The 16,281-nt window shown below is 38.8% G+C and overlaps 1 protein-coding gene across 6 annotated transcripts in view; it reads left to right on the forward strand.

Annotated features, from left to right (window-relative positions):
- The window catches only part of CUL1 (cullin 1), a 95,367-nt gene that overhangs the window by 56,444 nt on the left and 22,642 nt on the right, over positions 1-16,281 (forward strand). For all 6 annotated transcript variants that reach the window (XM_077850288.1, XM_077850287.1, XM_077850286.1 and 3 more), the window contains 6 exons: positions 775-942; positions 4,478-4,528; positions 4,722-4,812; positions 5,757-5,920; positions 9,452-9,614; positions 10,867-10,997. In XM_077850288.1, coding sequence (XP_077706414.1) covers positions 775-942; positions 4,478-4,528; positions 4,722-4,812; positions 5,757-5,920; positions 9,452-9,614; positions 10,867-10,997 — 768 coding nt within the window. The remainder of the gene's footprint in view (positions 1-774; positions 943-4,477; positions 4,529-4,721; positions 4,813-5,756; positions 5,921-9,451; positions 9,615-10,866; positions 10,998-16,281) is intronic.

Raw genomic sequence — 16,281 nt, forward strand, 5'->3', positions numbered from 1 at the left:
TGTGTCCCTCCTGCTTTTACCTTGGTGCTTTTCTGCTACAGTATATATGTATACTGTATCCATAGTAGTGAAACATGCAGTTTTTAAAGGGTACACTTTACTTTGTAGATGTCATTAAAACCTGAGAAAAAATGTCAAGTTGCTTCTTCACATAAAAAAATTGTGGTTTAAGTTGTGGAAATCTTGGTAAAAATAATTTTGGTAAATGCACAGATTTTCCCCTCGAGATCTTGTTAAAGAAGAAATATTGCACCATTATACTTTATTTTTTACAGAGACGTAACAGATTACCACAAAAACTATATATTTATCATTTTTTTGATAAATTTAATGAAGGAGGAAGATGCATTAAAAAATCGAATAGTATTGGCCCCATGGTCTAAATTGTTCATAGGACATTTTAATTTTTAACAGAAAATACCAAAAATAGGGATGATTTGGAGGTAAATTCCTTTGTTAATAAAAATGAATTACTCTCATTCTAACAGTTCAGAGTTCTGTAAAAATAAATAAATGAGAATTCCAGTTTCTTTGTATGAGCATATGTGCATATTTAATACCACTATGAAAAAGTTCCAGTTTGAAGTTTTTATTAAAGTTCTCTCTGATCTGATTCTCACAAGCAGATGAGCATGTTTTTGTATACAAAATAAAAAGCTCATCTGAAACCAAACACAAAAATGTGTTTTAATGCAGATTTGTTTTAGTTAATTTTTATCTTTAACTCATCATGTGACAAATGAGTCCTTAAAGCTTGAGTTAACTTGTTTGTAGGATGGAGAAGATTTGATGGATGAGAGTGTACTGAAGTTCTACACTCAACAGTGGGAGGATTACCGATTTTCAAGCAAAGTGCTGAATGGAATTTGTGCCTACCTCAATAGACATTGGGTTCGCCGTGAATGTGACGAGGGACGAAAAGGAATCTATGAGATCTATTCTGTAAGATTCTTTTATTTTTTTTTTAAACACCTTTCACATGTGTATTTTCTTAGTGATACCTACCTCACCCTGTCAGTAGGGGAATCTAGACCAATATTAAGCTATTTTCATAATAGTAATTAATTTCTTTTGCTTTAATTTATCAATAAATGACTCTTAAATATTTTGTGGCAGGAAAGGGGAAGGATGAATAAATTGGAATTCTAAAATACAGCCTCCACCCTTCTGCATGGACTGATAACAAGTCTCTTCTGCGATCATTTGACCAGCCATCCGGGTCAGCCTGGAACTGTCCCAGTTCTGGCGCTGGACAGCCCACATGCTGGCTCTGTGTCCGGCAGATCGGTCCCTAGCCTGAAACCCAGGTTTTACAGATCAGCCCTCGTGGTCTTTGTGGTTTGGGAAACTGCTCAAGGAGAGGACTATGCTGTGAGATGTTCTCCTGCCTTCCCACTTTACAAAATAATACGCTACGGACAGAGTAAAAAACCAAGGGGTTCTTTTAGACCCCATGAAAATAGATTTTGAAAAGGCAAAATTTGAATGATTGAATATCATCTTCATTAATTTATTTCTTCAGTCAGGGAAGCTCTTCCTAGGCCCATTGGTTTCCAAAGTGTGGTCCCCCAACCTGCCCCATTATGGACACCTGAGCACCTGTTAGAAATGCAGATTACTGGGCCCCGGCCTTGACTTCCTAGAATCTGTGGAGGTGGGGCCCAGCAGTGTGTCACAGCAGGCCCTCTGGCTGATACTGCCGCGCAGTCAGATGGGACCACTGATGTCGTAAAGTGGTGAAGGGTAGGACTCGACCACAGAATGGTCTGTCCGCTCAGAACAGGCCAGCAGATGCACAGTCTATACTCTTCTTGAACCAGTGGTATGAAAATGTCAAGTTCTGCATAATAGGGTTCTCTCCATATCCAAGATTGTTGGTATAATAGCAGTACTTTATTGCTTTACTATTGACAAATTTAATAAAAGAAAAACATAATGGATCACAGATGCAAGACAGACTCTTAACCATTTAAATAGTTCAATTTCTATACAAACTGTTGCTTCATAAAGGTACTCGGTTGTATAGTTTTAACAAAACTTCCTAGATTTAGTGTTTTGATTTGAGCCTTTTGTACTTGCCCTTTTCTTTTCCACTTAGAAATGCTTTCTTGAGACTGAAAGTTGTCAGTGTAGGAATTTGTGATTTGGGTTGATTTCCTCTTGGTGCCACTTTGACCTGAAATATCGCATGTGCCCTGCAATAACATCACAGACTCCTAAAAATCATTCTAATTTAACTTTTTGTGTGTTTTATTCAAGAATAAAGAAAATAGAAGTACAAGCATACCTCAAGATTTGACAGCTCTTATTTTTTTATTTGCTTTGAAACCCATACTTTCTATCTTCTTAAGTCCTGTAGTTACCATTTGGAAATAAGATAGGCAGCCATACTTTTTATTTTAGCAAAGACTAATTAATACCTCTCTCTAGAAACAGTTTCCTTTGTGTGCTGTTCCAGTGAAGCCGATGAATTCATTTACAGTTCAAGCTTCAGTTGACACAGTGAAACAGTTGGGCACAATGATCTCTCATTGTATTTTCTAAAAGTTCCAGAAGGTGGAGATGATTTGTCAGGAAATATAAAGCTTTTCTCTTTTCCTAATAATTCTTTTTTCCTTTTTAATTATAGAACATTATTGTTTTCCTTTTATGTCCACCAGAGGACATAAATTAATTTAATTGTTGATACATTAAAGTGATTGAGCAAAATTTTTTTCTGGATTCTGTTCCTCTGAACTTTATCTGGAGTACCTTTGGCCCTTCTTTCTTATCTTGCCAATTCTCTTCCTTTCTTCCCTCAAAGTGATAAATTATCCAGAGTCAAATTAGACCTGTCTAAGGCTGTCTTACTTTAGAAAAATGTTTGGAAAAAAGTTATTTTTAAAGGTGCAGTATATCTTTACTAGAAGTTCATGGCCATGGCATTGCATTTTCCCTCCTGCCTGACTCCTGCATTAAAGAAGTCTGAAGAGTTGAAAGAATAGCAACAGAGAATTTGCACAGGGAAAATTTATTTTCAAAACAAATGCCCCAGGGTTGCATTTTTCCTCAAAAATGAGGTTCTTCCTCATATTTAGCCTCCGAGCATCTTTTCAGATATCATAGTTTCTAATTTGGAAATCTTATTTTTATGCTAATATTACACGAGTATGCATTGTTCATACTTTATTAAAAATAGTTTTCTCTTAATATGAAATCTTGCCATTGGCAACAAAATGGGTGGATCTGAAGAGTATAATGCTAAGCAAATCAAGTACCATATGATCTCACTCATATGTGGAATTTAAGAAACAAACCAAAAACAAACAAACAAAAAAAGACAAACCGAAAAACAGACTTTTAACTATAGAGAATAAGCTGATAGTTACCAGGGGGGGAAGTAGGTGGGAGCAAGGGGAAAATAGGTGATGGGAATTAAGAAGTGCACCTACTGTGATGAACAGGGAGTAATGTGTAGAATTGCTGGACACTGGAAACTAATATAACACTGTTAACTATACTGGAATTAAAATTTTTTAAAATAATACATTTAAAAATAGTTTTTTATTAAATATTGCTTTCATGTTGTCTCTTTTTTGTGTCGTAGAAATATCACTCAGTGAAAGTTCATTACATAAATTATTACGTACAATCTTTTCTGAAATACAAGTCTTACATAAACCCAGCTTTATCTGTGGTTAAATTTGGGAAAAATAAGAGTGAATGCATTTATGTTTAAGTTCCTCAGCAATTTGTATTAGTAGTGAATTGTTATAAATTTGACTTATACTCTGAAAAATACCTTTCTTAACAAACAGCTTAAAAATAGTGAATGAATTACAACATTTCTCTTGTGGGGGACATTTTTATAGTGATTTTCTGTGGGAAGTTTTAAAAACTTTTAAAAATCCTTCAAAGAACCACCACCACCCCCACCACCCCACACACACACACAAAATACAAGTAAAATGAGAAATCTGAGTGATTCATGGAGAGTAAACTGCATCTATGCAGTGTCCATTTTGGTATATTTACAGTTGTATGCATCCATGCAACATAAATCACCACAATTATGATACAGAACTTGCTAATTTTTTATTGTCTATTACTTATTTTACTGAGTATTAGGAAACAATGATAAATGGAATTACCTTCATTAAGTGTGTTAGGTTAGAAATTAAATTTGGGCCAAAGAACAGTGTTAGAGGTTGAATCCACTGTTGTCCTATAAGCTGATATGTATTTTCTCCTAAAATCCAGATTTTCCTCTTTATCTTAATTATTGAAATGCAGGCTAATAAACATCTGTACTCTGATATTTCCTGAAGTTGTTAACTCAAGTCAGTGTCTCTCATTTCATCACAATGATAGATTTTTACCCCGTTATGATCTAGAAATACTGATCAGTGAGATTCAGTCTCATTCCTAGGACTTTAGTCTTAGAAAAACATAGTGAAAGTATAGACATTTTATGCTTCTCCTTTTTCTTTTCATCCAGCTTGCATTGGTGACTTGGAGAGATTGTCTGTTCAGGCCACTGAATAAACAGGTACCTGCTTGTGTGAGTGTGCATGTTGCCCTTTCAAAATCCCCAGGTTTGTTCCTTAGGCATTGTCTCCCCCTTCCTTTAGAATGTCCTGTGAGTATCTCTCGTCTTGCATTGTCAGTGGACTCGATCTCAGAGATGTGTAGTAATATGCACACTACAGTCTATGACCCACACGTCTCTTTTCTTTATCAAGGTAACGAATGCTGTTTTAAAACTGATTGAAAAGGAAAGAAACGGTGAAACCATCAATACAAGACTGATAAGTGGAGTTGTACAGTCTTATGGTAAATATTTTCCCTTTAATTTATTCAGTTTTTGTATCAAATGATAGTTGTAACAGTATCCCAGCAGATTCATTTACAGATATTTTAGATTTAAGAATATTGTTTGAATTTACACAGGTACTCAGAATTCTCTTTAAGTTAGTGTGATTCTGTTTGATTTTACCCCATCATAAAAATTGTTTGATCTTTGCACCTTAGGGCAATTTTGAAGATTTAGACATTTGAATAATTTTCTGGTCTACTGAATTACTGTATATAACACTATGATAGAGTGTCATTAATGGAGCAGAATGATAAACAGAAATCTTGCTATCGGTTTGAAAAATTGAGGTTGAGAAACCGATAAACGAAGTGTTTTAAAAACTTAGGAGGATCGTATTTTCTCTGAAAGTTTAAATTTAGCCCTCTTTAGGGAGGAGGTAAAATCAATGAAGGGGATTACAAGCTATAAACATCTAGGTATAAAGTCATGGGGTGTAAGGAGCAGCATAGAGAATGTAGGCAATATTGTACTAACTCTAAGGGACCGATAAGGACCTAACTGTGGGGACCATCTAGTAACGTACACAAATACCAGATCACTGTGATGTACCCCTGAAACCAGTAGGCTGTTGTATGTCAGTTATACTTCAATTAAAAAATAAATGTCATGTGTATTATTTTTAAGCTTTTAGAAATACAAAAGTTTTTTAAATAAGCTGCATGATAACTTTGAAGCATGCCTGGCCATGAGTCAGAATTACTTGCTTCTATGTCTTGGATCTTCTGTCTTTTTCTCTCATTGAAACCGTGTACTTTAGTACCAGTGAATAGCACATTTACCCTATGCCTTATCATTTTCCATTTAGCTTTTATAAATATAAACTGAATGCTACACCCAGGTATGTTGTGTAAAGTGTAACAAAAACTGGGGTAATTGAAATATAGTTCCTATTTATTTCTAGTGGAATTGGGGCTGAATGAAGACGATGCATTTGCCAAGGGCCCTACGCTGACAGTGTACAAAGAGTCCTTTGAATCTCAGTTTTTGGCTGACACGGAGAGATTCTATACCAGGGAGAGCACTGAATTCTTGCAGCAGAACCCAGTTACTGAGTATATGAAAAAGGTAAGCTTAAATATGGCACTTAGAGTAGACTAAGTTACAGTAGTTACTGCCGCTCCAGTGAGTGAGTCCTTTTCACGTAGGCAGCTTTCTTTGCAGGTCACTTCTCAGGCCTTGTTGTCCTGTCATGTCATAGCAGGTGCAGATGCTTCCACCCAGTGCACCAAGAAGCTTTTATAAACTCATCTGATAACCATGGCTCAGTATTCTCTGTGCTGCTCTGAGGGCAGAACTGTGACAGCCATGTGACTTTTGTGTTCTGAGCTGTCTCTCCTAGCGTGTCTGTGTGTTTCTGATGGGAGCCACAGTCCTGTGTCAATGAGAAAGTAAGTTTTTAAGAAACACCTATTACTGGATTTGCAAACTTTAAGCTCTTGTTTTTTCACTTCTGAAATATTCTCCAACAATCTCTAGTACAGCCTCACATTTATAGTAAAGCAGGTCCTTCTGAAACTACAGGATATAGGATTAATCATAAACTGTGTACCATCAATCTTTTTCTGTACTAGGTATGTTACGGCAAAGTTCTAGTGTAATTGTTTTCTTGTTCTCCTTGGGAATATGGGTGTCCTGGACTTACCACTGTGAGGAATGACCAAAGTTCAGAACCCGCAAACCCATTCTGTAAAGGGTCGGGTAGCAGATTTTGAGACTTGTGCTCACTCTATGTGGTCTCTGTTGCAACCGTTTAGCTCTGCCATTGTCATGAACAAAGCAGCCGTGGTGACATCTAAACACGTGAGTGTCGCTGTGTTCCAGTGAAATTTTACCTCCAGGCAGGATTTGGCCCGGAGTGTTTAGTTTGCTGACCCCTGACTGAGAGGTACACGATTTCCTGGGAGTCCAGCTAACGGTACCTGATCTCCGCTTTGCCCTTTATTCTCTCTTCACTGGGAGAGCACAGGGAGTGACCACAGAGCCCCCCAACTGAGTTGATCTGCTCACTTACTCAGCACGCAGAGTAAGTGAGCAGATCAACTCAGTTGGAGCAACAGGGAACCTCTCTAAGTGCATAGCGCCCCACCCTGTTTATGTGTGCTGTTCTGGTTGCATCTCCCCATAGATCGTGATTAGAAGCTGGAAGCTGAAGGTCCTCGACAAACAAATTTCTGATTCCTCAAAACTAACAAAAATGGACCTCTTCAGAAGAATTACACTTGGAGGAGTAGTAGTTCTCTGTGTCTGTCAGTGGGTTCAGTTAGTTTTTCTGCGTGCCAACCAAGAGTGGGGTCTCCTATCAGGGTACACATCGCAGGAGCAGCACAAGGAACTCTCAGAGTTCCCGTCATCTGCGTCAGCCACACTGGGGGAGGTAATCGTAGTCTGGTGTAAGGAAATGTGCTGGTGAGGCCAGAGCTCCATGAGCACCCCCAAAGCAGGGAAATCTGTTTTTTTGTTTGTTTGTTTTAAAGATTTTAGATTTTATTTATTTATTCATGAGAGAGAGAGAGGCAGAGACACAGGCAGAGGGAGAAGCAGGCTCCATGCAGGGAGCCCGTTGGGACTCAATCCCTGGACCCCAGGATCATGCCCAGGGCCAAAGGCAGGCTGCTAAACCACTGAGCCACCCAGGGATCCCTGGAAATCTGGTTTTTAAATCAGGCCTGGAACAGCCAAGACAGCTTGAAGAGCAAAGATGTCCAGTGGTCTGGATGTTTCCAAACCAATGTGACCCTGCTTCCTGCATCCTGATGCTCTTACAGGGATTCCTTTCTAGAGGGCTTAACGGTTGGTCCCAAATCCAGTTGGATCTTAACCAAACATAGCTTCTGTCACCTTCTGGAAATCCATAATACAGAGAATCTATAAGCATAAAACTGGAATCTAACCATGTGAACTGTTCTCTTGCATATAGCCTTGGGCTACAAGTCTAGCTCTAAATCCCTGCTCAACCATTTACTGGGAAGTTGACCTTAACCTTTCTGGTCCTCTGTTTCTTCATCTATAAAATGGGAGTAATAATTTTTATAAGTGTTTGGTAGTACACGCATACATCATTCAGAACCTCCAGTAGATGCCTGAGAATATGCAAAACCACAGGATAAAAGGTGGCACAATTTATTTAATAACTTGAGGATAAATTATGTTTAAATTAAAACATTGTCAGGAAATAGAATACAAAACTCATGAATAATATTGAGATAGAGCATGAACCTTTAAGATTCTACTTTTAGCTGCCATCGTGAGCTAGATGTGCAAATTCCTCCTCTGTGTTCCCTTTTCTGTGATGTTTAGGGATATTTTAGTGGAACCACTTGAGACTCTTTGGCTTCTCTGCAATAGGGATGGCTTTGATTAATGAACCCTAAACCACATTTGGGTTAACATATCCCACTGTCTTCGTGTGATTGAAACTAATGTGAGCTACAAAAGATTTATTGACTATTCTAGGTTACTGATGTCTCTCTCTCTCTCTTTCTCTCTCTCTCTCTCTCTCTCTCTCACACACACACGCACACACTTTAAAAATAAAATATACAGGGCAGCATGGGTGGCTCAGCAGTTTAGTGCTGCCTTCAGCCCAGGGCGTGATCCTGGAGACCCGGCATCGAGTACCACGTCCGGCTCCCTGCATGGAGCCTGCTTCTCCCTCTGCCTGTGTCTGTGCCCCTCTCTCTCTCTCTCTCTCTCTCTCTCTCTGTGTCTATCATGAATGAATGAATGAATGAATGAATGAATGAATGAATGAATAAATAAATAAATCTATCTATCTTTAAAAAAATAAAATAATTTTGCAAAGTTTGGTACTTTTATAATACAAAATATAGCTTTTCTTTTTATTCAGATCACCTGAATAATTTGAGATTATCATTGAAATTTTGTCCTTGCTTCCATAGTTTAGTGGTTCCTTGGTGATACTTTACAAAATTTCTGGTGATGCTTTGTAAAATACATGGACTTTCATTTATTTTGCTGCCCTTCTTATGACATCTTTGTTTTCCTCTCTTCCTTGAAGGGAATTGTAAGAACTCGAGATTAATAAATCCACTAGTTACAGAGGCACATACCCAGATTGGCAAAAGAAGCCCATGTTTTCAAAAAAAAAAAAAAGAAGCCCATATTTTTCTTTAAATTTTTTTTAAAAAGTATGATTACTGATAACTATTTCCATGTGGTCGTCATCTCAGGGAATATATTTGTGTGACCCTTGACTTCAGTAGCTTTCGGCCAGAAGTAGGGGTTCTAAATATGGTATCTGTGTATGAGAGATGATCCGTAGGTTTCTCAGATATTTCCCCCAAAAGGTGAAGTGCCATGTATCTGAAGGAAGAAAGGTAGCATAAACGCATTTGAATTGCTCATAGTGATGACCTTGGTAAGTCATTTCAAAGGAGCTGGAGGTAGAAATATACTATAGAGAAAATGAGCACATCATTGACCACTTAAATATGGTTGGTGTTCACCCAAAACCAAAGAACTCCTTCCCTTTTCTCTTAATTTATTAGAGCAGGTTTGTGAGTTTAATTTGCCATTTTTCACGTAACAATTTTTTAGAAACAAACCCAGACTGTTTGCTTGAATTAATTCCTGCAGGCAGAGGCCCGTCTGCTCGAGGAACAGAGAAGGGTCCAGGTCTACCTTCATGAAAGCACACAAGATGAACTAGCAAGGAAGTGTGAGCAAGTGCTCATTGAAAAACACTTGGAAATTTTCCACACAGAATTCCAGAACTTGTTGGATGCTGACAAAAATGAAGGTGAGCCTCTCAGACTTTCAAGACATGTGCATGTCTATTATGACCTGCAGTTTTGACATTGTTTGAAATTCTAGACTCAGAGGTAACAATATCACCAACATCAATCACTTTCTGAAAGATTAACATGTGAGTGTGCATTTACCTTGTGTGTAGATTTCAGGCCTCTGTAGAGTGTTTTGGGTATAACTTTCGGGGGCAGGGAGAGCATCTTTGCAGTTCCACTGGGAATATAACTTGTTGCATACACTTCAGCATGAAATGATACTACCCCCGATTTTTTTCTTGAGGATTTTTATTTTGAAAATTCTTCAAGGGATCCCTGGATGGCGCAGCAGTTTGGCGCCTGCCTTTGGCCCACGGTGGATCCTGGAGACCTGGGATCGAATCCCACATCGGGCTCCCGGTGCATGGAGCCTGCTTCTCCCTCTGCCTGTGTCTCTATCTCTCTCTCTCTCTCTCTCTCTCTGTGACTATCATAAATTAAAAAAAAAAAAAAAAAAATTCTTCAAGATGTGAAGGCTAGTATTTTGTAAAAGTATTTCTTTTACCCTTCAGGTTTTACCAGGACATGTTAGGAACTCAGTAAAAGATTGAAGTTCAAAAGTTTTTTTCTTTGGCCTTCATAAACTAACCATGTGCCACACATGTAGTTAATTTGGGGACCCTTTTGTGACTCACTTGTTTGTAGAGTTGAGATGGATATTCATAAATGCTCCTTAAATGTATTCATTTTTTTAAAATAAATATTTGAGGGATGCCTGGGTGACTCTGGTTGAGAGTCTGCCTTCGGCTCAGGTCATGGTCCTGCGTCAGGTTCCCTACAGGGAGCCTGTTTCTCGCTCTGCCTGTGTTTCTGTCTCTCTCTGTGTCTTTCATAAATAAATAATCTTAAAATAAATATTTGAGTGCCTATTATGTATCTAACATAAATAATATCTCAAGCTTGAGAATTTTAGGTAGCATCAGAAACACTTTCTGATAAAACGATGTTTTTTCTCTGTTATTTTGGTGGTTTCTCATACTAAAGGGAAAAAATAAACTTTTACAATAGGACAACTTCATTGTTGTTTTCAGCTTAATATACATATACAAAGGACAAAATATTTGGCTATAATTAAAACATTTTTGATTATTTAGATCTGAAAACACCGTTTTATTTCAAGGTATTTTTCATCACAGTATAAATACATACTTAGTACAATGGATATGTAAAGTTTATTCCGTGTATAATGGTGGCACCTTCTTCTTTCAGATTTGGGTCGCATGTATAATCTTGTATCTAGAATCCAGGATGGCCTAGGAGAATTGAAAAAACTTCTAGAGACACACATTCATAATCAGGGTCTTGCGGCAATTGAAAAATGTGGAGAAGCTGCTTTAAATGTAAGTACTGTGTAATTGGAAATCAGTCAGGCCTAACCATTTCCACACAGGAACTGCAGACATGTGTGCCTCCATTTATGAATCCAAGTGATAAGATTTTCACTAGAGCTCTCACAGGGAACCTTGTTTTGGCTTTTTAAAACAAGGTTCACAAACCTCTTGGTTTAGTAAATTCCTCCATGAACTTTTCTCTGATATCTTTCAGGCATTGCGGATGTCATTTCTTGATATTTTTTTCCCTTCATGTCTTCTCACAATTACATTCCTTACACTAGAAAAGAGAAGATTCATCCATAGAATGAATAGACTAAAGCCTCCTAGACACTTGGCTCCATCACCCACCGGCCACAGGCTGTACCTGTTGGGGACTTTGAGGACCCCTGCTGCTGCCACCCCCCACCCCACCCCCAGAAGGTCACAGGGCTCTTTGCCCTGGATCATCCCTGAAACGTGTAGTAGTCCTATGAACCCTACTACGCCAGGAGGCATATGGAATGTTCCTACTAGTGTAATTTCAGGTGATAATTTCTCATAGGGAGTACCTCGTGTTCCTAAAAGATGGGTAAGTTGTCCTTGGTTTTGTCCCTGTTGGCATTTTAATTTTAATAGTGTTTAGGAGAATAAGGAAAAGCTTCTAGAACACGGTTGGTTCTTACATCTAAATCAGAAAACATTTTAGTCTCTGATTTTATTGTGTTTAATGTTATTTTTGACAGTACTGTATTTTTTTTTTTTACAATACTGTCTTTAATACATCTTTTAAAATCTTCATTTCTCTGTTAACTTTGGAAGATTCCCTTTAATGGCTTGCTGCTTCCCTTTTGACACAACTGTGAATTATTAACCAGGTGGATATAAACCCCTCCTTCAGATTGATAAAATAATTAACTTTACACATTCAGATGGAAGAGATCTGGCTTAGTAGTGGCCGTTGTGAAAGAGGTGTCCAGGTTTCAGTATAAGCTACTGTGTGAAGTCCCCAGTGCGGGGACACATGGTGGTGGAGGTGTGGAGCTGTTGTAACTGAGGCACGATTGAGTGTGGCCCCTTGACAGTCAGTCTGGGTTCAGATCCTTGCTCCACCTGTGTGACCCTCCTGCTAACTTGTTTTTCCATCTGTGTCAATTGGGTTTTTTTTTTTTAATAGAATAATGGAGTTTTTATGAACAAGTAGTACATGTAAAGTGCTTATTAAATCTGGTGCATTAAGTGCTGAGTGCTCAGCAGTGATGGCAGTTTTAATTTTAAAAACTCATTTAAAAATCATCCTTACATCTGGATGGCTTTTTTTATTTCCAAACTAAATGTTCCTTTCCAAAGGGCCTGACATGCTCACGCTTGCACACACATGTCATTTAGGAAGGGCCAGTCTTGAGCAATAATGTAAGGTGTTTTCACACTAGTTAATTCAAAACCCAGTTTAGCCACATGAGCAGCAGAGCCAAGTAAATAACTTGTGTTCCTTGAAATGAGTGAAGTGGTGAGTCTGTTATTTCATCAGACATGGGTTGGAGTAGTAGCTACATGAAGCAGTTTGCTTTTTTAGGTGACCAGTTGTGTATGTTCTCTGTGCTAGGAGGCGTCCTTGTGGGGGGGGGGGGGGGCTCGTGGTCTAGATAAATGCACTCAGATTATTTTCATAGGATGATGGGGTGTTACTTCTAATGTCCATCTTTTCCAAACCAAAGTCAGGTCCTAAATGGAGAAGTAATCATGCTATAATTCTCAAGTACTATGGCTTTCTCTTTCTGTTTGATATGATCACCTGACTTGGTGAATTTAAATCTGACTTTGGGTTGGTGAATCTTAAATCTGACATTTACTTTTTTCACGGGCAGTTAAACCAAGTTTAGTTTCTAAATAAAATTATTTTTTTATACCTGAAACCTTCATCTGTCAACAATAAGCAGCACAAATAGACCATATTTACCAGCAGTTCTTTTTTTACTGGTAATTAAATTTTTTATTATTCCTTTTTTTTTTTTTTTTTTTTTAAATTCATAAGAGAGACAGAGACACAGGCAGAGGGAGAAGCAGTTTCCTCACAAGGAGCCCAATGTGAGACTCAGTTCCAGGACCCAGGGATCATGTCCTGAGCCAAAGACAGGCACTCAACCACTGAGCCACCCAGGTGCCCCGGAAATTAAACATTTAAATAATCCTTTAATTACTTAGATGTAAACCAGTGATTCCCATGAATTTAAAAACAGAAATAAGGCTCTCCCTCTTGAAGAATAATCTGTATAGCTTAATAAACTTGTATGGCATCTGCCTTAACTTTCAAAAGTCAGCTGTTTTTTTAATACATAAAATAACATGTTATTATTGATCATAAAATAACATTATTTCCATATGAACTATTTTTATATTGAACTTGTGAAACTGGTTTTCTAAGCTGTTCTTGTGAAGAAAAATGTTTCTTTGGGAAAGCATATATTATACTTCCACTGTTTCTGTAAGTTTTCCCTGAATTTCCGTCTCATTCTTTTATTTCTAAAATTTCAGTTGACTCATAGTTTGCAGTGATGCATGAGTTTCTTACACAGCCATTGTGGCCTGGGTTCTATCCAGTGATGGGAAAGCCCACAAAACTTGAAGACGCTCAAGAGAGGGCAGGTGTGCCCAGTACTTAGCCTGGCACACAGTAGGTGCTTAAATACTTACTCTAAGAAAGAATAAATATAGCTACCTAAAACATAAATACTTGTAAGTAGGTATTTTTATCACAAATGTGGTAAATACAAAAGATATATTGTAACCCAAATCGTGATAGTTTTCCAATTCCCACTTGTGCTGCAGGAAAAGCAGCAGAGGGAAGCGACTTTGTATTAATTTTTAAAAAAATTATAATCATTATACATAATTTTAAGTGGGATTTAATTACTTTGAGAAGACCATTATTAAAGTTTGAAAATTTTTGCCGAATTGAATCGAATCATAGTATATGAAAATAATTTACGGTGAGCATATTAAATGTCATAGAAGGCACTGCTTAAATGAGTTTTTAAGGGCTAAAATATTTTTTATCTAGTCCTATAATTCTGTTTATACCAAACAAAACAGATGAAGTTCTCACAAATAGAGAAATGATTTTACTTAGAAGCTGGACTTCTGCTTTAACTGGCCATGAAAAGGTATCGATTAGAAAACTAGATTTAAAAAAAAAGAAAAAAGAAAAGAAAACTAGATTTACTACTGATTAGTTGAGCCTAGACTGAAATTATTATAGGTTTTGAATTTGTAATGTGATTTAAAATAATATTTTATGCACTGAAACTTTCAAAGCCTGCCTGAGAGTTTTCCTACCTGAGAGGTTTTTTTCATAGTTAAAAACAGATTTTTAAAATTAAAGGCTGTTCCTGAATCCCTTGCACAAGGAGAATCTCCCTCTTTACCTAAGCAAGAACTGGCAGTCCTTGCGAGGTGTCCCTGAGAGCCCTTAACACGTGCTGTTTTTAGATGTGCCGCTGCTCGCACCTGCCTGACAGCCAGGCCAGTGAGCCCTCGGGAAGGCAGTCGGGCCCGGGCTCCTCAGCATACAGAGAGTGTCAGCCTGCGTGGCTGAAGCTGACCAGTGTGAGTCCATCGTACCCACCAGGCAGGATTCCAGTGCATCTGGAAGAGTTCTCTCCAGCCTTCATAGGTCCTCATGATTGAGGGACATGGATGCTTAGCCAGCGTGCCGATTCATGCATAACAAAGGCAGGATAAGTAACCTGTTACGTTGGGGTATCAGTAGGACTTTGGGGACCTTATACACACAAAAAATATTCAAGGATGGGATTTAAAACTGGTTTAGACCGAACAACCGACAAATAATTTTAAATAGACGAGTTGTTTTATAGGCAAGTTTCCCATGGGTGGCTTCTGAAGCGAAAAGAATGGGGCAGCATGGATTAGCAAGCACACTGACGTGGCACTAAAACCAAAGTCAAAAATTTGAAGGGCCCCTGGATGGCTCAATCTCTTAAGTGTCTGCCTTTGGTTAGGTCACGATCCCAGGTTCCTGAAATGGAGCCCTGCATCCCACATCAGGCTGCCTGCTCAGCGGGGAGCCTGCTTCTCCCTCTCCCTCTGCTGCTCCCCCTGCTGGTGCTCTCCCACTGTCTGTCAAATAAATAATTCAAATCTTTTTTAAATCTTTAAAAAATAAATTTTTGAAAGACCCTGTGTGCTTACATAGATGGACCAAAGCACTCCAGATGTGTTCAGTCTTTGTAGTATAGTAACTAGAAAAATACTCTGTATTAAATATAGGAGGACCCTGTCCACTTGGGTCTTAGGGAACATCTTGAAAGCAGAGCCCACACTGTCAAGTGTTCTTCGAAGAGATTGAAACCCACAGTGTGGCTTGCCCTGTGCTGGGTTCTCAGGTTATTTATCTGCCAAAGCAGCTGGCTGAACGATGCTGGGTGGTATTGCAAATCAGAGGGCCAACAAACATTGCAGATAAAATTGAAATCATTATTTTCATTCATTCAACAAGCATTTGTGGCGTTCTTGTGATGGGATTGATGGCAGGAATCCCGAATGGAAATGTCTCACCTTTGTCTTCATGTCCAGATGACTTCATCTGCCTAGTCACTGTATTACAAGTTCATTTTTGTTTTTTTGTTTTTTTATTTTCTTAAGATTTTATTTATTTATCCATGAGTCACACCGAGAAAGAAGCAGAGAGACAGAGGGAGATGCAGGCTCCCAGTGAGGAGCCCAATGCGGGACTCGATCCCAGGACCCCAGGACCCCAGGATCACAACCTGAGCCAAGGGCAGACGCTCAACCACTGAGCCACCCAGGGGCCCTATAGGGTCATTTTTCAACTCACATTCTCCTTCCTCCGTTCCTTAGCACAGGGGTCGGGGTAGGGTAGCAGCTCTATAGGATATGCCACCTTGCCCTCCTCCTTTGCCGGTGACAACATTCACAACCTAAAGTGGTGTGATTTCCCACTGAGCCTGGGCATGGCCTCCGCGTCCTCTCGAACCAGTAAGGGCTGCCTGCCTGCCAGCCCTGCCCCTGCTCTGTCCTCTTGGGTGAGTCGGTAGGGTGTGGACATGCCCCTTCCCTACCCCTCCAAGTGTTCTCTCTACAGGCCCAGCGCCACCATGTTCATGCAGGCACCATGACTTCATTCTCCACGTGGTCCTCCCACTGTCCTTTCCTATTCATCCCTCACGGTGCTTGGCACTCCAGTCTTTCAGAAGTACCACTGAACGCTTTGACAGTTTTACTCCACATTCCTTATCCTTTTTTTAAACAAAGCAAAATAAAACCTCTTTTCTAT

This window comes from Canis aureus, chromosome 15 (genome assembly GCF_053574225.1).
Source record: "Canis aureus isolate CA01 chromosome 15, VMU_Caureus_v.1.0, whole genome shotgun sequence".
NCBI classification, from domain to species: domain Eukaryota; kingdom Metazoa; phylum Chordata; class Mammalia; order Carnivora; family Canidae; genus Canis; species Canis aureus.